Source organism: Pezoporus occidentalis, unplaced genomic scaffold (genome assembly GCF_034315485.1).
Source record: "Pezoporus occidentalis ecotype Australia unplaced genomic scaffold, CSIRO_AGI_Poc_V1 ctg95, whole genome shotgun sequence".
In the NCBI taxonomy this organism is placed as follows: Eukaryota; Metazoa; Chordata; class Aves; order Psittaciformes; family Psittacidae; genus Pezoporus; species Pezoporus occidentalis.
This window is the reverse complement of record NW_026916315.1, coordinates 2,430,880-2,452,130: the sequence shown is the minus strand read 5'-3', so window position 1 is coordinate 2,452,130 and position 21,251 is coordinate 2,430,880. Positions and strand designations below refer to the sequence as shown.

General features: G+C 42.6%; 2 protein-coding genes across 3 annotated transcripts in view; one reads left to right on the top strand and one right to left on the bottom strand.

Annotated features, from left to right (window-relative positions):
- CUNH1orf21 (chromosome unknown C1orf21 homolog) overlaps window positions 1-6,222 on the top strand; it is a 121,653-nt gene extending 115,431 nt beyond the window's left edge. For both annotated transcript variants that reach the window (XM_062606318.1, XM_062606317.1), the window contains one exon: window positions 5,456-6,222. In XM_062606318.1, the coding sequence (XP_062462302.1) occupies window positions 5,456-5,494 (39 nt within the window). In that variant the 3' untranslated portion in view covers window positions 5,495-6,222. The remainder of the gene's footprint in view (window positions 1-5,455) is intronic.
- Window positions 6,223-11,705: 5,483 nt separating this feature from the next.
- EDEM3 (ER degradation enhancing alpha-mannosidase like protein 3) overlaps window positions 11,706-21,251 on the bottom strand; it is a 31,846-nt gene continuing 22,300 nt past the window's right edge. The window contains exons 15-21 of the mRNA XM_062606259.1: window positions 20,357-20,511; window positions 19,425-19,578; window positions 18,709-18,903; window positions 17,769-17,934; window positions 17,085-17,270; window positions 16,172-16,219; window positions 11,706-15,522 (exon numbers count right to left, since the gene is read on the bottom strand). Of these exons, the coding sequence (XP_062462243.1) occupies window positions 15,122-15,522; window positions 16,172-16,219; window positions 17,085-17,270; window positions 17,769-17,934; window positions 18,709-18,903; window positions 19,425-19,578; window positions 20,357-20,511 (1,305 nt within the window). The 3' untranslated portion in view covers window positions 11,706-15,121. The remainder of the gene's footprint in view (window positions 15,523-16,171; window positions 16,220-17,084; window positions 17,271-17,768; window positions 17,935-18,708; window positions 18,904-19,424; window positions 19,579-20,356; window positions 20,512-21,251) is intronic.

Sequence of the window (21,251 nt, the reverse complement as noted above, 5' to 3'; positions counted from 1 at the left end):
TTGATGATAGCTATCATGGAGAACAATCTGAAAAATGACTGCTTTCTCTGAATCCTACATACAGAGCAGTGAAACAATCATCAGAAATTATCTGTCTCCTTTAAGTATATATTATTACTGTAAGCCATGGCACAGTGTGTAGGCAGCTGTCTCACTGTAGGAAAAAATACCAAGGCTGAGGTATAATTGAACAGTTGACAAGTGATTTCTAGGATTGTATCTGGGGATTGTACCTCCAGAACAGAATCGTCTCTGGCTTTGTAGTTTAAAAAAAACAAACCCAAAACTATCCAGGTAAAACTGCACCAGAGGAAATCCTCACTGGTCCCATCATCATAAGCTGTTTCCTACTTAGATACAGTGATTTGCAAGGAATCACAATGCAGACATGCTTGTGAAAGAACAAAGAGGTTAAGAAATGTCATAGCATGTGAAGATGTCTTGCTACAAACTCATGTGGCCGGTGGATATCCTGAGACCCTGGGCATTGTGTTTCCACTGCCACAGGGGATGTCATTGTGGGTGGAGAGATAACTTGGTCTTGATCAGCAGCACTGGTGTTGAAATTGCTTTGCAAGACTTTCTCTGCCAATCCACACACCTGGCCACTGGGAGCTGGGTTGGAGACTACCAGTTTGTTGTTGGAGGCCATGGGAGGGATGCCTGGTGGCAACTCGCTCCATCTCCTTGTTAGTAAAACTGGGCATGAAATGCAGGAGGAAGACACAATGCAGCTCCTTGTATCGTATTTAAAGAGTGCTGTTAGAAAAAGGGGGGTTGGTAACTGAAACGTATGCAAGGGTGGAATTATTAGCCTAAAACTCATTAGCAAACTGGATTGCTCTTAATGACTCGATTGATTTTCCTCTAACAAAATCAGAAACGGACAAAAATTAGCACAGTATACAATTATTTAGTGCTGCCTCTCAGCATTTTCTTCCTGTCCTGTCTGCGAGCACTGTAAACAAAACCAGATTGATGAAAAGGGTTCCCACCACAGAGCCAGGCTAACATTTCCCAGCATCGGCCATCTCCTCTGAAAGGGGCCACTGTGTCCCGCAAGCTCTTTCAGCCATTGCAGAAGAAAGGGCTGCTTGGTGCAGCGCATTTTCCTTTCCCGGGCCGGCCGGCCTCTTCTTCCTCCTCTCCAAGCCAGGGCCACGGTGTGAGGATTCTGGTGCCAAGCTGCAGAGCTGTGGCGGAAGAAGCATCTCCTTAGCTGCCTTCTCTCCCTGGGCAAGTCTGCCAGCCACACAAAAGGCTTTTGAAGTGGGAAGGCCTCTGCATTCCAGCGGCATGGAGTTTTGTTGATTGGCCTGTCACCCGCAACAATGGGGGAAAGGGCTTTTCCTGTGATTTCTTTTTTCTCCTTTTTTTTTTGTCTCTAAAAGGGTAGCAGCAGCCATGAAGCATGCCCTGGTAGATGCAGCAAGAGGGGAGAGCAGCGGAATGAGCTTTTCCGGTTGGGAACAAGCAGCAGGAAAGGAGCATAAGGCTTTTTTTAAACTACTTAAAATTCACACACTTATGTTAAGGTCTTTCTGTGAGCATCTACAAAAGTTGAAAGTTGGATTTTGAAACTGCAGGGGAGGAAGATAGGATTTTGGGGGATTTACCTGGACTTGGATGCGTGTGTTCCTGCTCTCATCTTCCTTGGTACAGTTCATTTACCCTCCCAGTCATTAAAACTTACTTAAAAGCCTATGCTATTAAGGGCTATTAAAGGATGACCCATGCATTTTTGTTATTTGCTGCATGCTCTGTGCCTGTGGCTCATCCGCATTCAGGAGCCTGCTCCCCTGGGCAGCAGGGCACAGGGTTTGGGTGGCAATCCTGCACCCTCATTTTCCATCTATGAGTCTGCTCTGTTTGGGGGGTTGTCGCTTACGTTCTCTGGTTTCTTCTTTTTCTTCCTGACACACATCTGCTCCCCCAAAAAAACCCACAGGGCACTTTATTCCTTCACTGATCTTTCTGAGGAACACCCCCCTTGTATTACTGATAAAAATTTAATTAGGGAATAAGTTTAGACAAAAGGGGGAATTCTAATTTTTTGGGCTTCCTTGTAGTATAGTTTCTTCCATTCCTGCTCCTTTTAGGAGGATAAATACCCACTGCTGTAAATACCCATTGCTGTGTATTTACTCAAGGAGATCTTACTTATCACAAGCCCTTCTTCAAGAAGGTGCTAAAGCATCTGTTAGCTTTCTGCTCATGAGCTGCTCCAGGGCTTAAGTGCTGTTTCCCTTGTCTTTAAAGGCAAGTATGTGCTCAACCCTGCTGAACTGGGCCAAGACACTTTAGGCCTTGTCAGGCTGAGATCCATGTTTGTTGTCTGTGCTGGGATTAAATGCTGGGCACATGTTGGTGTAGGCCTTCGTAGTGTAGCCAGGGCAGTGGTTGTAGGACAGCTGGGTGGATGCAGGACTATATGCAAGCTATTTTTTTGCTGTCACAGCTGATCCCCACCCTTGACAAGCTAAACTTGCCAGACCAGGGTGGTCCCACAGGTTGTCTTGCATCCCACTACTGAGAGGATGGTCATGGTTCTTCTTCCTCCAGGTAAAGAAAAGCAACATCCTCTTAACTTGCTGTAAATCCCAAGTGAGAGCAAAACCCCCAATTTTGTATGCAAGCTGCCAGCCTGCTGTGCCTTTGCTGCTGCATGATTCTTGGTGTGTAACAAATGGATCCCTACCCTGCCTCACAGCGTGCTTCTCCACATGGCTCCATGGCGGAGTGGGGAAGGGGATGTGAAGCCTTCAGCCTGCTGCTGAGTGGCTCCAGGAGCTGTTTTCATCCCCTGCTCCCTTGCCACACCCCTCCCTTCCCACCAGCTGTTGCTCTGGCAGGGCCCCCCCTTCTAAAGCAAGAGCTCCCTTGCAGAGCTGCACAGCGGGCTGGGGCTGCAGCGGGGCTCCTCACCTTGCCATCAGGTGTCACCACAGCTTGGGCATCAAATGAGCTGGTGGGGTCGGGGTTGTGGATCCGTGCCGGGTGCAGGTGGGAGAGGGTGTGTGTCACACTGCAGGAAGGGGTGGGAGATGTTCTGGTGTCTGTGGCAGCTCTCACACTCCTCCCCATCTCCGCTGTGCCACTGCTGCCCACATGCGCTATCGGGAAGGAGCAGGCTGGCAGGAAGCTTGGTGTGGTGGCAGCTCCCTGCCCACCAGTGACTGAGGTCCATGGCTCCAAGGCCATCCTTGAGACACCAACACGGCTCCATCCCTGCTGGTGTGAAGATGGAAATAAAGTGTCTGGCAGCAGCAGCCTGGCTCTCAGCAGCCTACAGGCAGTGGGTGAGAGGTGGTATTTCCACACGCTGGCAAGGACTTCTTCAGCATGTTGCTTTTTAAGCAGTTTCTTGGCAACCTGTTGAGGAGCAATGCACTTGGTTGCCAGAGAGCAAACCCAGAAGCAGAATGGCAGGAGGAATGGGCAAGGAAGAGTCCAGGACAGCTTTCTTCCATGTTTTGGGTCTGTTTGAGCCTTTAATGTCCCTGATAGCCACTGGTGTGGAGCATTGTGGGGTCTCTCTCTTGAGCGGGAGCCTGGGGATCCAGGCAAATGAATCTCCTGAAAATGCCCTGAGCCTCAGTCATCATTTGCTACGGGTGGCTTTCACAGCCCTTGAAGCATGTTGGACAAAGCCTTCATCACCACCACAGCTTAGTCTCATGGTTTTGTCTGAATGCATTGTGGTCCCTGGCATAGAAAAAAAAACCGATGCATTTGGGCTTCTCTGCAAAGTATTTTGGCATTCCTTCTGAGTCTGATATTTTACTTGAAAAAAATGTCTGATTTTCCTTTCTGAGACAGGGGTTGCTGAATTGAAAGTAGAGCTGTGTCGTGGTTTAAACCCTGTTGACAAGTCAGGCACGCAGTCTACAGCACCGCCCCCCCTCCTCCTTTCTACCCTTCCCCGCCCCCCCCCCCCCCCGCTCCCAGAGGGACGGAGAGGAGAATCAACAGAATGCAACTCCCCCGGGTTGAGATAAGAACGGTTTAGTAACTAAGGTATAACACAAATCACTACTGCTAGCACCAATAATAACAATGATGAAGGAAATAACAAGGGAAGAGAATACGATACCACCCGAAACAAGCCCGACCGAAACGAGCTGTGTGAGTGCCCTTCCAGGTAACCCCCAGTTACCTCCTGGCCATGACGTGCTGTGGTATGGAATACCTCTTTGGTCAGTTTGGGTCAGGTGTCCTGTCTCTGCTTCCTCCCGGCTTCCCCTCCTCCCTGGCAGAGCATGAGGCTCACAAAGTCCTTGGCCAGACCAAACATTTGAGCAGTAACTAAAAACATTGGTGCTATCAGTGCTGTTCCCGGACCGAAAGTCCAAAACCAGCACTGCATCAGCTACTAAGAAAGAAAAAATGACTGCTACTGCTGAACCCAGGACAAGCTGATCCCTACACCTCTTTCTAGACAGGTCAGTGAGAGGTTTGACTGTTGGGCAGCTGGGTACCCCACCTTGACTGAGTGGAGCTTCACCCATTTTACCACTGCTCAGTTGGTCTCTCCTGCTTACAGGGTGTTGTCAGGCTTTTACATGTTATTGCCAGGCTGAGATCTGTGTTTCTCCTTTTCTTCTTTGCCAGCCTTTTGCTCAGGAACTCAGATTTTCCATGCAACTGCTTGGGATACACTTAGCACATAGGAACAACAGAAATAGTCCAGAGGTTGAGATTTTTGGTACTACATTTGAGGCACTTGTTTTACACAGGCTATCTTGGGTGGCTTGTGTATTGAAAAGCTCAGCTCCAGCTGTTTCTGTGTAGAGAAACAGGGACAGTGAGTCCTGTCAGGTCCTATTCTTGCCACTTTGCAAGAAACAACTAGTAATGGATGGGACATACCTTCTCCAGACCTTTCTGTGGGTATTACCTAGATAGGTGCTGCTGCAAGTCTTGTGTTTGGGATGGGATAGAAGGCATAACATGACTAAGAAGTCTGTGTTTAGTGAAGCGTAGCCTTTCTGCTCTTACCTTAAACCCTTGATGAGGTTATCGGATGAGGTATTCCTGTTCACAGCAGCTGAGCTGTGTTGCTCATAGAGTTACATGCTTCATTGCTTTTGCCTCGGAGATTATGGCTTCTCAATGGATTTCTAGGGTTGTGTCCATCAAGATGTATCTTTACATAAAATAGTTTTGTGAATCAGTTTGTCGGACTCGCCCTGGAATTCAGTAGAGGGGGTGAAATTTATGAGATTAATGGTGACAGAAAGGGAAGGGTCTCCTATCCTGGTTCCATGCAGACCTTCCAGAGATGGTTGGAGGAGTTGTGCAAACTCTCTTCCCTATTTTTAGGATTTCTACCCAGCTCTGAACTTAAAATCTTGTAAGTTTAGGGACCTGATACGCATTATTAGTAAGTGCTCCCTTGATTTATGTTATTCCTGTCTTCAAGTAGTCATTTAAAAATTGGCTTTTCTCCTTACAGGGTCGTGATTATTGTTCAGAAGAGGAGGATGTCACATAGTGCCAATTCTGCCACTCACACCAGGAATACTACTGTGTAAATAGATTACAACCCAGTCGAGACCTTTTGGAAGTCTTCTAGAGCGAACAGCACTACATAACAGAAGAAGATAATTTCCACATTATATGCTCCATTCAGTTACAGTGTTTCTTAATGAACAGATGAGGAATATTGCTAAGAACTCGTAAGGAACTGTTTTTGTTGCTGCTAGTTAAAACTTGTTGCAACTTCTCACTTTTTTCTGTGTCCAGATATGCAGCAAATCCTTAAAGTTAATCCAAAAGACGTTGTTGATTTTATTGAGGCTTCTGGCCTGTTTTCTATCAGATGAGGTAGTGTTATACAAAGCTTCCATAAGTGAACATTCAAGCATCTAAGAAACACCCTTAAGCTGTCTGTCAGTCCGCATTCAGGCCGGAGCGCTTATTAATGCTGGTGATGGCAAGCTTTGGAGACGGGATGTTTTTTGCTGTGGCAGCCCTTGTTTCTCTACTGAGAAGAAGTTGAGAAACTATTATCCATTAAAAGCATGTTATCACTGAAATACTGGAAGTGATACAGGAGCAGGAATTTGTATTTTAAGAGGAAAAAGAGTTTTGTTTAATAGGTATCTTAATCAAGGACTAAGCTTGCAGTATTGGCTTTGCTGAGCACGAATGGGAGTGTGATCACAATCATTTTGAATCTCTTTTTTTCTAAGAAAATAAACATTTTACTGTTTTTATGTATTCTTGTCTTTTACCATTCCTACAATACAATTTAAGAGTCTGGGGACAAGGAAGGCAAAACCAACCCTCTGCATCGGTGAGTCTGTGAATTTAATCTCCTAAAGCAGCTCTGCCAACTAGGGGTATATGTTGTGTATCATGTAGAGTTTATTTTTCCATATTATATGGAGAGGATAATACCTTCTCAAAAGCAGACGACGTAATATTTTTAACAAATGCTGTCATGAGTAAAAGAAGAAAAAAAGGGGGAAACAATACAGCTTTTGCATTTATTATTTGAAAGGAGATTGTAACCTGAGCTGATACTTTTTCCTGATTTGACACCATATAAGGGCCAGGTTTGCATTGCATTCCATGGAGAATGCTTTATCAGGACACAGGTTTCTGTATTGTATTGATTTCATTGTTCTAAATTGTGTGATGTATGTGGGATAGACCATGAGATTGCATTAATAGCATCTTTTGCTGAAGTGGCTGACCCATGAGTGGGGCACTCACCCCAAAGCCCTTTAACACTGGCCATTTTTCACTGGACCTCCTGAAAAATCAGAGCTCTTTAAAGGATTTTAAGTCCCTCAAAAATCACCTGTGACTTCTGAAAATCTCTAAAACATTAGGGACTTTCTTGATTTCCTCCAATGTTCACTCCAAGTAGGGTTGGACAGTCTGCACCAGCAGATTTTGTTCCCTGTCGCTGCTGTGGCATACCTAGAATATGTCCCCCCCAAAAAAGTGCTTGTGCTTCCTTCCCTGAACTGAATTTTCCTTTGGCTTTCAAGGCAGTGGGTGGGATAGTGGGGTAGGGAGGACACACCAGAGGGGACTTACTTAAGCAGGACTGGATGTGAACACCTTCAGCAAGAGCAGCTTCCCCAGCAGCATTTGTGAGGCTGCAGGATCAAGCCCTCTTCTTAAGGTAGAAGCTATTTCTGAGTGCTGCAAACTGCTCAGTCTTTTACCCTGGTCTCCTCTTAACCTTGGTTTGAATCAAGTGGCTACTGTATCACAGATACGGGACAACTCAAGCACTACCTGGCTTCAGCAACTTTCCATGCAAAAAACTCAGTGCAGAGTTCACTCTAGCATGTTTCACTATGTGCATCTTTATCCTGTTCATGGTCAGAAATTGCCAGCCACTTCTAATGCTCCTAAATTCTCACCACATTTTGGCAGCTGCTTTGGACATGCAGCAAGTCCCAAGAATCCATGGAGATGAGATCTCACTGACTTACCTACTCCCATTACATCATCCTTCTTAGGGCTGTTGGCACCTTGCAGTGCTACAGAGCCATTTGATCTGTTATGAATTCTTCAAGGGGTAGCTCTGTCCTCTTGCATATGACTTTTTCCATGATTTATGGCAGCTCTCAAGCAGGTAGCTGTGCTAAGGGGAGTCAGGAGACTGTGCTTTTCAATTATTTAAACACTTTAATTAATAAAGAGCCCTGGGGCTTGAGCCCACAAATCCTGCTCCCAAAAGTGCTTTACAAAGCTTTCACAAGCAATACAAGAGTGATGGAATTGGGTCTGTCCTTTTGAAACATGGTTCATTTTCTACCTGCTGTTACATACATTCCCCTATACAAACCCTGTGTTACAGGTACATCTTTCAGTACACCAGCCTCCTTTTACATGGAGTTTCTTTCAGCTTCCCATTAGTTTTAATATATTTGTTTTCTTGCCAATGATGATGGCATCAAAGGCATGGGCTATAGTGGAAGCTTTGGAGAGAGGAAAAGCAATTCCCATCTTAACCTGTGCACTTAATGTGACCAGCAGCAAGTGCTTTAGTCTTCTGCATAAATTATAACCTCACTGTTGGACCTTTAGATGACAGTATTTGTGAGTGCCTGGTTAGTCTGTTCTGCTGCTGGTTGTGGAGGCATGAGGACGGGCAGAAGGGTTGGAGGGTGTCCGTAGCCGTCTTTGGAGTTGATGTGCTCCAGGACTGCCACCAGGCTGGTGCAACTGGGGTGAGGATGAAAGACTTCTATTTGTTCTACCCTTCTGCAAGAAATGTGAAAAGAATTAGGTGGGAGTGAATGGTGGGATGTTCCTATTTATATCAAGTCATCAAACCCTTGGCCATGGCACTTTTTGCTACCATCCGCATAGTGGGTTTTAAGATGTTTCTCTAATTATTCCTCCTAATCTCTGTTTGGACTTACCTTTTAAAAACACACCTGGGCTGATGGAAGGAGGATCCACTTCAACTTCCCATCAAAGACTTGTGCCTGCAGTTGTTTTATTTGCCTGGTACAAGTAGATGTTGCCGCACACAGGTATTACAGTATCAAAGCGTGCAGAGCAGCCTGGAAACCAGTCAGATAGAGAGGATGGGTAAACTGATGTAACTGAGAAACCAGTCTGCAGCCCTTCGGCAAATACCCTTGAAAAGTTTTATCAAAGCAGCCAGTTAATTATGTGACTACTACTGCTGTTTCCTGATTACCATGAACCTTCCTCTGATACTGGACTTCAACATCCCAACCCATCCAAACCTTCACATTCATTTCTTCCTTTGCTTTCAGTCAGAGTTGGGATTTTTTTTAATTAAGTCTCTGCTGGGACCCGAAGACCCAGCTCTGCCTCCTACCCTGCCTCAACCTCTTTGCAGCTGTGGATGGGCCACACAGAACCCAGGGTGACTTACTGCGCCTCTCCATCCCTTTCTGCACAGCAGGAGGAGCAGTGCTTTCCAAATCCTGGCTGCACAGGTGGAATCTTCAACCCAGGAGCACCTTCATCCCATCATTCACAAAAACCAGGAAAACAGAACATCTTATGGGAAAAGCCCCCTTTTTCATAAAGGTTCGCCTGTGTTACAGAAGCTGACACTACTTGAATGCAGCAGTTCTGTGTGGCACTGGGGCCAGGATGGTGTGGAGGACCCCATGGATGACTTTCACCCTAACTACTGAAAAGCTGCTTGAAGGCAGCCCCAGGGTGGGGTGAGCCCCAGGGTGGGGTGAGCTCCAGGCTTGAGCCATATCTTAATCAGGCAGTTGCTTCCTGTTGCTGATCGATCCTCCAGCTGTCAAACAGCAAAAGAAGTGTGTGATTTCTTTCCTCTCAGAATGACTAGCTTCCTCCCTGCTGTTCTGCCATCCCGCATGGTTTGTTTAAATCACAAAACTGAGCTTCTATTTCAAGCTTTGCTAATAATGGCAGCCTCACCTGAATGGGCCTGGTAGCAGGAGGCACTGACCTGGATGGGTGTGTGCCCAGCGTGTGATGCAGGGCTGGAGTGTGGTACCGTGCACACCTAGAACTGGAGCAACGAGCATCCTCCATCGCTACAGACTTTCTCCCTCCCCCCCACCAAGCCTTCAAGGTGTGAGCTGAATAGAAAATTCGTTCTCCTTGTATACGCACATGCACATATAAAAATATATATATAAAAATTAAATCTTGAGACAAAAAGTTCTCAAGTGCAATTGCTGTGAGAAACTAGAAAGCTACATGTGGGAACTGAGCAATATTCTTGGTGTTCTGGCATTCTGCTTTAGTGTCTATTAATAATCCCCCAGAGTGAGTCATATGGAGATGCATTTATTCACTGAGTCGGAGAGAGCTGCTGCCCAAAATAGCAGCTATGTAATTTTTTATGATTCTGTAATGCCAGTGTGGTGAAGATTGACATCATTTAACAGAGATGCTCTCTACTTGGCAATCAGATAACCCATGTCAAGCCTGAAGATAAACGTGGAGGGCCACGTGCTCAGTTACATAAAAGATCCGTGAGAGCCAGCCCGTGTTGGAAATGCCTTTTTGGCCTTTCCTGCACATCTTGTGCCTTTTTTTTTTTCCTTACACCTTTCTATGCCTTTGCTAAGGATCTTAAACCAGAGTGTGAGGAGCATTTGGCCAGAGGAGGGATGGGAAACCAGCTTTTGCTGTGAAGGGAGGATCACGCATTCTTAATGATCACATTTACTCTATTGCCAACCTGCTGCCCACAAGGAGCAGAGGTTCAAGAGAGATCCTCAAATGCATCAGATTCAGTACAGCCAGCTCTGAACTGCTCATTCATTTCTTTTCACCCATGTTGCCACTTCACTGGCTCCGCCTGTTCCTGCACAACCCTCTGAGCACCCCCTTGGCAGGGGCTTATGCCCCAAATTCAGGGAGTCCTTCCCAGCACAGTGATCACAGCCTACAGCACCGTGAAGGTGATGGCAGCACCCAGCAAAGGGTGCGAAGGCAGAGAAACACTCTAGGGTTTGTGATGGTTTTTGTTTAGGGTGAAACCGGGTTTCTGTATTCCCATTCTCTGCCCTGCACTGCTGCCATCAGGTCTGTCCTGGCGTCACAGGCAGTGGGGTGCCTGAGCCCTCCCACTGGTGCTCCACGGAAGCCGTGCAGGTGTCACCGAGTACTGCACGTTGTTTTGCACAATTTTGGCTTAAATGCCTCTGCCAAGAGACCAACCCTGGTGCCAGGCCAACCTGCTGCACCCTCCACCAAAGGATTAATAAAGATGAACTCATCCATGCTGAGGCTTAATAGTTTGGTTGAACCTTCCCAGGCAAATAGTGGTTTCTAGGGACCATTTCAGTTGGAAACATATATCAACATTACCTTTTTAAGTAGCACTTCCAAAGAAAATGGGATCCCTGCCACCAGCAGCTTTGCACTGGCACGAATGACAAGATGAGCATCTGCTGAGGCTGAATTTTTGTCACAGCTGCTGAAGATCCAGCTTTGGGTGACCTAACCAGAAAGTGGAAATGTGAAAATTGAGTCACAGACCATTGATACAACCATTAGTATAAGGTAATTACCAAGATAGTTTTTATAAGAGGTGTGACATACCAATGCCTTACTTACCCTTCCCCGCACTTGTGCAAATGTCCCTGAGGAGTAAGAATGTTTGGAATGTGTCCAGACTGGAAAATAAATAACTAAATATTCCTGATTCCTTGTTATAAAATAAAGAGGAGCAGGGATGGGGGTACACCCCAGCTATTGATTTTGCAAAATAGTTTTGCCGTTTCAGAGCCCATCTGCAATGGGATGGTGGCTCCTGGTTTAATTCAAACAACATCTGGGTATCAGGGCCAGCAAGGTCATGAAGAAGAACATGGAACAATAAAGCCAGATCCTTCAAGGACTGCGGAAGGGTATTGCAAAGAGAAAACACCAATTCCTGTAAGAGTTTGTGTGTGTGTGTGTGTGTGTGTGTGTGTATATAAAGTAATGCTGTTTGCTGAGGGTTTGCTCAAAAATCTCTCCAGTTAGTCCAGCAGAGACAAGAGAGAGACAAGTTGCTGCTCTTCATGGCTCTGCTTCAACCTCCTTCCAAGCCCCTCTCCACCAGCCACAAGGACCCAGCAGCCAGGAGGGCAACAGGTTAAACCAGGCTCTGGTTTCCTCTGGTGCCTGCCATGGAGTACCGGTGTGACTACCAAAGATCTTGCTAACAATGAAGGCAAACACGGCTGGCTGGGTAATTCAGAAATTAGCATCAGTTTAGCAGAGCCTGATCAGAATATTTACATTTTATTAAATCTTTACAATCAGCAATTATAATCAAGTACACAATTATGTACACAGATTATATACATTTTAGCCCAGACTTTTACATCACAGTACATAGTTGCCCTTAGACATATTGTATACACTTATCACCAGACAGTGAAACCCAACAGTAGTGTTACAGCACCCGTTATTAGACATCTTTCATAAGAAAATATAGGGCTGTAAATTGGGCTGGCTAAAAAAAAAAAAAAAAAAAAATAATCTTATAAAAACTGAACATACAATATTTCATTCACAGAATGGTTTTGCTTTTTTTTTTTTTTATGTTCTGACTGATGCCTTTTGCATAAGATGTCCTGGTTTTAACCTCTCAACATGCACTTTGCCATGCCTATGACTGCGCCTTCAGCTACCCTGGCAGGAGGAGGAGAACCAAAGATGGGCTCATTTTGAAACTTCATTAAGAAACAACACATGTAAACAATTAAGAAGATTCACTAAGATGAAATTAATTGGCTGATCCGAGTTACATGTCATGGAATAAGTGCTAGTTCCAGCTGTGATTCCTGAATTCTTCAGTGTTCAATACCATACAAATAAATGTACAAAACTATCCAAAGAAAGAGGCGATTACTGATTAACAATGTACAACCGATATTCCACATAGAGGGAGCAGGCTTCTAAATATCTGGGAAGAACACTTACTCCCCTCTCTAAAAGGTTTTTATTTTTTTGATGAATACATTCTTTTCACTTTTTAAGATGACAGTGACAATGAATTATTTCCCAAATGATACGGAAAGGTTGAACTAAAACCTATTTCATAGTTCATCACGAACTACAAACTTAACCTGAATAAAACTACCCCCACCCCTCCCCAGTTTACTCCTCTTTCCCCAATGGTCAACCATACCCAATTCAGTTCTGTAAACAAAGCTATGGCTCTCATGATGGTTTCAAAAGTAAAGTAGGAAAACTGAAACAGTAAAAAAAAAAAAAAACCCAACCCAAAAGGAAGGAGGCAACAGTTATCTGAGGTAGGCCACCACCAAAATAATGCTTCAAATCCAAACAGAGCTCTGGGATCGTTCAAAATCCCATAAAGGAGAGCTACTGTCTGCTGCTTTAGCAATAGATGTAGAAAAAGCAGTTAAATCAAAATGAGCTGGTGATGGCAAAGAAAGTTAGTCTTTTAATAAAATTTTACATCTACACCTAAATTTTCCGCAAGTAAAAAAGAAGAAAACCTTTAGTTGCTATATTGACAGTCTTAGGAGAATGACCACAGGGCCTCTATAGCTATAAAAATAATTCTATTTCCACCAAAAGAGCTAACAAGTATGAAGATGTAGTCTATGTTGAAAAGCACGGGAACAAAAATGCTCCTTTTGTGGCACTGCACACTGACAGATCAAAGGAATTACCAGAGTGAAAACATGTGATCTGCACCTGATGGTTTTGAGCCTGTAGCTGACTGCACTTGGCCACGTCGCTTTGAGCCTGGGCGCTACTGGGGAGCACAGCACCACTGGGGCTCAAAGTAACAAAGGACACTTAAAAAGGCTCCCATGATCAAGTGCCTGACATAAGCTCACAGAACGAAAAAACCTATACAAAAAAATTCTCAACTGAAAAACCACAGCTGCTTCAAGCCCTACTCATTCAGTCCAAACCTCCATACAGTTATTTGTGCAAAGGAATTATAACTACATTTAAAAGCTAATTTATTTAAAAGGACACTTACTCACTATTCTGCTACTGCTTCATTTCCTCCTCAAAATTACCTCCTACTCTAGTGATTTAATGTTATCGTTCAGTTTATGGATAATATTCTGACTGTCATGCTCTCAAAAGGTGCCTGTGCATTTTGATACTCTTGAAAGCAACTGACGTTAAGTATACATGTATACAACATTTTCCTGGGATCTCTCCATTCACACTGTACAGGAGTACACATAAATACATACAGTATGGCTGTACTAATTAACAGTTGCATATTCAGCACGCATAATTTCACCAGCTAAATGAAAGGTGCAATTCAGAATGGGGATTCTTTATATTCCATGTAACAATGAATATAAACCTTTTTTTTTAGCCTGGTGCAGCATATAGGCAGTGTTAATTCACTCTTTAATATAAAACAATTCTTTGAAACACAAGTCACTACAAGCAGTTTATATAAATCAATTAGGTTTTGGCAGTTTCTTTGGACACAGTCAAAATATCTCTCAGTTGTTTAAACATCCCCCTTTTTAATTAAATAATGTTTTTCATAATAGGGATAGCAAACTAGGACTCACACTTACCTGTAATAAACCCCCAAAGCCCAGAGTAATACACCAGTCATCCTTGCAGTTCACACCACTATACTTTGAACTATGGACCCAATAGCCAAAATTGTTGCCTTTCACTACTGGTACTGGCCTCATTGCCTTAAGTATCACAAGTATAGAAGCTGCATATAAAAACAGTGACAACAAAGTCAAGCTGTAAGAAGTCAAACTTGTAGAAAAAGGAAGATTATGTTATAGTTGATCTAGATCTGTTTAGTGTCCTTTCAGAGGATATTGCCAGTTTAAATTCCGTATCTCAGGGCAGATTGAGTTTTTCCAACCTGGGAGGCCAAAGGAAATACCTGTAACTCATGAGCTGTCTTGTCCACTTTACCTTAACTTCAAACTTTAACAAAGCACTGGGAACACCTTTATCTGGTACACCAAGGCTGTCTTAGTTTCCCTGATGAAACCTGCTTACAAAGTACATCCTACCCTACCTTTGGGTTATACAGTTTCTTTAGTCAAAAGCAGAGCAGAAGGGAAAACTGATGTTGTGATAGTCCTTCAAAGTAATGGAAGGGGTAATGAACAACACTACCATGTCCCAGTATGATAAGTCAGGACAAAAATCAAACTGCTTCTAGCTGTGCCCTAAAGATACAACAATTGGAAACAATTTGACCTGTTGCTATCAATGAAGGCTTTCAACTCAGTGGAGATCAGTGAAACTGCACCTTCACTCCAACCAGAACAGTGGCTGAACTACTGTTTTCACGTGCACTCACCGATAACTGTTACGTAGTATGTTAACCCCACTGTGTTCAACTTCTGCTTCCCAGAGACCAAGGGAGTGTGACCTCTCGGAGCCTGGAACGCAGAAGTCAGGCTAATTCCCTGAATGAGCCTCCTGGGTTACAGCACCATGCAGTGGAGCCAGACAAATGCTTCAATTGCACATTCCCATTTTTAAACAGGAAAAATTAAAACAAAGAGCGTGTGCTGGATTTCTACAGTATTTTCCAGGTGAAACCTGGCTGCTCATCACAATACTGAATATGTTTTCTAGTTCTCAGATACCAGGGCCTCACTTCTACCCAAAGAGTTCTCCATTTGTTTACTAACAAATAAGTTATTATTACAAGTCATAGCTCATCCTTTTCCATCATTTCAAATGCTTCTATATCTTCATTCCAGTCTGCTAATATGGATTCCATAGGCTGGACTTTATTATCCCAGTTAACTTTGGAATTTGACTCTGTTTCGGTCTTCTGTTCCTGAGGCTGGTTATCTCCTTGTGTACACGTTGGCTCTGGAGCACTAGCCTCATCAGGTTCAGGGACATAGGAATCCTGATTTGAAATGGAAACACTGTCACTGTCTGCATTAGCAGGAGCTAAAGAATCAGGGTCAATAACATCAGATCTTTCTTCTTCTTCAGGCTCCTCACTGACTTCATCAACATCCTGAAATGCTGAAGTAGCTTCTTCTGAATTCTGTTTATGTGAATCGTTTTCAGATAATTTCTGGTCCATATTCTCCAAGTCTTTGAGAGGGGGAGAGAAAAAAAGAAATGTTGGGGGGGGGGGGGGGGGGGGGGAAGATAGGAAGGCAGATTTTAGTATGTATTTTAAAAGCAAGGTCATTTCTCTTAGCCTAATTTCCTCACGGAAGCGCAGACTTACCACTGATACAAAAATTTAACATTATTAAGGAACACATTTTAAGGGGGGGAGGGGAGGGAAGACATTTAAACACATTTTAAATGAGGGCAAACAATATAGTGAGACCAGTTTTGGTTCCTCAGACTTGAACAGTGACATCCAGGTAAGTGCTAGCTACCATCATTCAGTCTTATGTAAATACCCACTACATGCACTGAACACCAATTTTAAACCACTCCCAGATCCAACAGGCTCTCTCGCATCTAAGCAAGCAGGAGTTAGATAGCGTTTCATGAGTTTACTGAACTGTGAACTAGAGAGCCCCAAAGCCGAATCCTCCCTCATCACATCCCCACTAAAATGAAGTAACATACGTATCTCAAGTACCTATTTAGCTTTACAACAGCCGTCCAATTTAACCATTCAGATTTCTCCGGAGTCTGAAGCTTATACCTAGTGTACAGGACACTAATATTTCAAGACTTCTAGGGAGTTTAACGGCATACACCACTTTTAATATGGGATACTTACTGCTATCAATAATGTAGTTTGGAATCATTTTACCTTTAAAGATTGTTGCTGGGATACCAAACGGAAGCACAAGGGGGGAGAGGAAGAAGCAGATACGAATTACAAATTCTCAAATGCAGAGCTATCTTTCATATTTAATATTTTGTTAGAGCAGCTTAACCATAGTTGTCAAGAGGAGGAATTTGTAAGCAGCTATGAAGAAACATCACTAGCTTTCAGCATATCACCTCTGCAAATGTGCAGAAAATAAACGCTCCCATTAGTTTACTAGAGATACTTGTTCTTACACGCTGTGCTTGGACAAAGCAGCACTACAAGGAAGGCTTACAGAAGGAAAACCTAGAATTTTCTGCCACGTGCAAACATTTTAATTAGGAATATATTAGCTTGTCATTTTCTTGTATTATACAAGAAAAACTCCAAAACATCTGAGGTCGGTAGCCTTATTTCTCATGATAACCACTTCTCCTTAGTTACGCAAAATAGTTTTAACAGTTGCCTCTTTCCTTGTGAGTACCAAGAATGCCACTGGGGAGCTTGATAAGAGAGAGGCGTTTACAATGTAGGGCACTAAAACCACTTATGCTATTCCTGACACTACTTCAAAGCAGACTGTGGCAAAAAGGGTTCAAAAGAAATCAAAAAGGCTGTATTTGCTCATTAGTCAAACTGACATTTAACTTACGAACAGCATTTCTGGATGTTAACGTTAACTTGATGGGGCAGTGGATAATGACATATCTCAGATAATGGCTTTCTTATGAAAACACTGATACCAATGTCAACAGAAAACTACAGCTATAAAATAATGTGTCTGTAACTTTGCGTAGCAGTAGAAATCGCTATTGTATTTTTCACATTGTGCCATGATAGAGATGAAAGCTAAATTTGTATAAATAACCTCTGATTTTACCTCTGTCTTTTGCTTTATCAGAAAGGAGCACCTCCACAGCCTCATACTCTCGGATAGCATCCAGTATAATGTTTCCTTCCTTGTTGAAGAGGAAGAGCATTGGAATTGTGATATCATCTGTATTCTTTCCATCACCAGCCATTTGAAAGAGAGGAGCTGTATCACTACTGCTTCCCTCATTGTCATCTAGCCAGATGCACACAAAAGGAAAAGCAAGCAAACCTCCTGTTAGATAAACAGACTACAACTCTGAACTTCAGCACTCTTGAGCAGCTTTCTACTGTCCAGTCAGTTAAGAGGATCCCAAGCATAAAATAGTACATTGGTTGTAAAATGCAAAAAGCCAGCTTGCGTACTTGTTTTCCTTAACATCTTTCATTTGTATCTGAAGTCTTCCTCAGCAGTTAGTAGACAGCACTATTTCAACACACAGTGATCCTTAAAGTAATAGCTTTTAATCTGCAAAAGCAGTGACAATTACCCATCCCAATTTGTTTCACTAGGCTTTTTGTGCAAAACCAGACAAAGCCAAAAACATTTCTTCATCTTCTGAAAGCACAATTTCTGTGCTGGAGTACAGCATCTCAAAGAGTTTTAACAGTTTCTTGTCAGCTTTCCAGTAACTTCAAATCTGTAAAATACAGATTACATCTACACAAATAAAGAACTCAAAGTTTTATTTACCAATAACAATGCCTCCTATTGCTCCAGCTTTTTGAATGTTTCGTGCCTTTTCAGCAAACATACACTGGCCTCTTTGCATCAGAGCAATTTTCTCTTTCACTGCCTCAGGATTAGTGATCTCTGAGCATCCATTATATGGCTTAATGGTTGCAACAAATCCTCTTGTCTGTTTGGAAAAACAAAAGCAAAGAGAGGAGAAGAACACTAGGTTTAGGCTTGCAAAAGATCCCTAAACATTTTCTTTTCTTCAATTAATCTTATGCATTTTGTGTTGTCTTCTGTCAAGTGCAGGCAATCTTTACCATGAAGCTGGAGTTCTAAGAAGCAAAGAATGACCAAGTGAAAACCTAACTCCCATACTCGGTGTATTTTGTCTACACCTGTGAACTGCTGCCTCTGGAAAATTTTCTTCTGTAAACTGCTAGTCTGGAGCTTCTCTTTGGGGCTGCATCTTGCCCAGCCAAAGTCACCAGGTTCTCCTACAGTTTCCAGTAGGGACTATTGTCTCTATGATATTTTCTTCTTCCATCTAGATACAGCCTTTTATAAAAGCTTGCATAAAAACAGCCTACTCTAAAAAGGTTTCTGCAAATTCATGGCTGACATGGTAGGAAAACCTCCTCTTAAATTAACATCTCTTAAAATATGCACTGCAGATTATATAACTTTTTGTCAAAGAAATCATACCATGTATGTGTATTAAATCCTAAATCATGACCAATGACTCGGGAACAGAGCGCCAGCCAGACTGATAAGCCACTCATCTAAGACTGTCACTGCTGTCATTCTGTCATTCCTGTGCACTGTCATTTTAATTACTAATTAATCGGTCACCCTCCAGCTGGCCATCCTGAAATAGTAACAGTACTGTAAAATTAGCCTTATGCAATAAGGAAAGTAACAGAAAGCTAGAAACAGATCACATACACATTTTACATACCCCTGCTTTGTGTTTGGATAAATCCATCCCAAATTGTGCTGGTCCAGCAGTCAAGACCACCCGACCAAAGAATGGATGGGAAACAATTTGAACAGCACGAGGAGGTAGCTGTTGCTCTTTCTGTTGCTGACTGGAGAGTTCAATCATTTCCTGCATGAACCTTAAGCCATCTTCAGCATCAAGTGAACTTGCTGCCTGAGTAGTAAAAAACGAAAAAAAACGAAACACAAAAAAAAAAACAACTTTCTTCTTAAATGTTCAAGAAACTTTGAGGGCGAATTGGAATTACGTTTGCTTGGACAAGTGCTAAGAAGATTTTAAAATACAGAGTGGAAGCTCACTGGCACTTGCTCATCATTTCAAATACAGAAGTTAACCTTTTACTGTGTCCACCACCCAGAAGACTAAAACCATACAAACGTACAGACCTCCTAAACAAATGGAAGCATCCCACACTGAAAGCTAGTACTTTCAGGTAAGATGCTGTTAGGTACATCACTTTGACGTGAACAGCCCCCATCTAATGTAATGGAAGATTAGTTAAAAGTGTTGCTTAGGCAAAATATTAACAAGCATCAGCCTGCCAAATATAGTTGCATATCCAGCTCATGTGCCCTCTTCCACAGTCTGGATGTCCCTCCTGAACCTCTAAGTCAGAAATCATTGCTAGTAGGATTTTACTGAAAGTGTTCAAAAAAAGTACTATCAGGCCTTACTTGCACTGCATGCTGTACTAATTGTACTCTTCCATCTTTAAGATGAATCAAACTGACTCCCATCTTCTTCAGTATCTCCAAGTGTTCAGGATTACTGGCCATGAAATCTCGGGCTCTCAATGGTGGTTTTGGTCCACTTCCCAAACTCTCTTCCCTGCCAAAAGATATTAGAGGTCAAATCTTTAAAAAGCAGATTATTCTTGAAACCTAACTTTCACATTATTCCTACCACAAGATTAGAATTCCTTGGAATAACACTGAGTACAAGCTTCACTATAATGCAACTTCTCAGTCAAACTATCTTTTTTAAAAGTTGTTGATTCTATCAATAATTTTATAGTGCAAAAAAGCACATGCAGTGTTGATAAAACTACCACATTTCTAAATAGCCTGCATTACTAAGACTGACTAAACCCAGTTTTCCTTACAGAGTTGCTAGTCCGTTTTACTTAAGAAGTATAAATATCAAAGAGCTGGTTAGATAGATAAAACTTCCTCAGCTATAACAGACTGTCTTCTGTAACAGACTGTCCTAAATTATTACCATACATAACTTCATCTATTTCAAAGATTTGCTTACTACAAAGAAGAGTTGCAGAACTGTTCAAGAGTCTATACAGAGATTAATTTTACAAATCAGAAATACATACTTCCTGTAATACCTGGTCTACAACTACCACTTGCAGTATATGGCTCATCAAGCTCCTTTTACTTGAAAGACTTGCTAATTCCTGCTCAAAATTAACTAAGTCTTGATGATGCTGCCAGAGAAAACATAACTGATTTTTCCTACAGCTAGGCTATCCATTCTGAAAGGACTACAAACTTGAGCAGAGCAAGCTCCAATACAGCTAAAATTTCTCTGTCCATGCTTAACAGACCCTGCTCCACTTACTCCTACGCTACCAAAAACCAGAAAATATTCATCTTACGCTCTGGAAATAGCCCTAGGACAGCTCTTATCCACCACATTTTTCAAAGGTTCACGAATACTTTGAGCAAACATAGGGTCATTTGGGAAAAGAATCTGGGTGTTTGGACAGGTCCAGTCAAAGTTGCTGTCATCCAGCTCTGTGTATTCTGTAGTCTGAAATGAAAAATACAGATCACCCATTAAAACTGCTGTTTACATTTTTATACAAAGAAAAATCAACAGCCAGACCTTAAGTAATCTCTCTACTCAGGACATACAGCAACTGAATGCAATAAATGTTCTACAACCACAGAGATTCCAGAAATGAAGAATACATCACTCTTCTGTGCCACACACTGCACTAATAAAGGGTAACCAGTGCACTATAATCCCTTTCTAGAGATACAGAAATATAACACCCATTCTAATTTGTAACTTACCAAACTCGTATTCACAATTTCTAGAATCTTCCTGCAGAAACAGCTAATCTTCTACCAGCAAACAGTACTTCTAAAGCCCACTCCACTGACATGAAATGAAGGAAACTATGAAAGGAGTAGTTATAATTACATTTGACGCCACCTTTATCAGAGTGGATCAGCTTCAGGCCTTAGGTCATTCTTGCTTCATATTACTAAAAATGTCACATCTTTTCATGTGAACAAAAGATTCTCCTCCTCAGGAGCCATACTGACTTGGTAGTCTGAACGGGCAAGGATGAATCTATATATAATTCAAACAATCTATTTTGAGAAAAGATGACAGAGCTAGCATTTGCACAGATCACTGTTTTGTAACATGTAAAACCATGTAGAACATGTACAGCGATTTGGAGCCATATTTAACCTCTTCTTAGTTTTGCAAATAACTGATTGGATAACTGACAAGTTAAATTTCTCACCTATAAAAGTTAA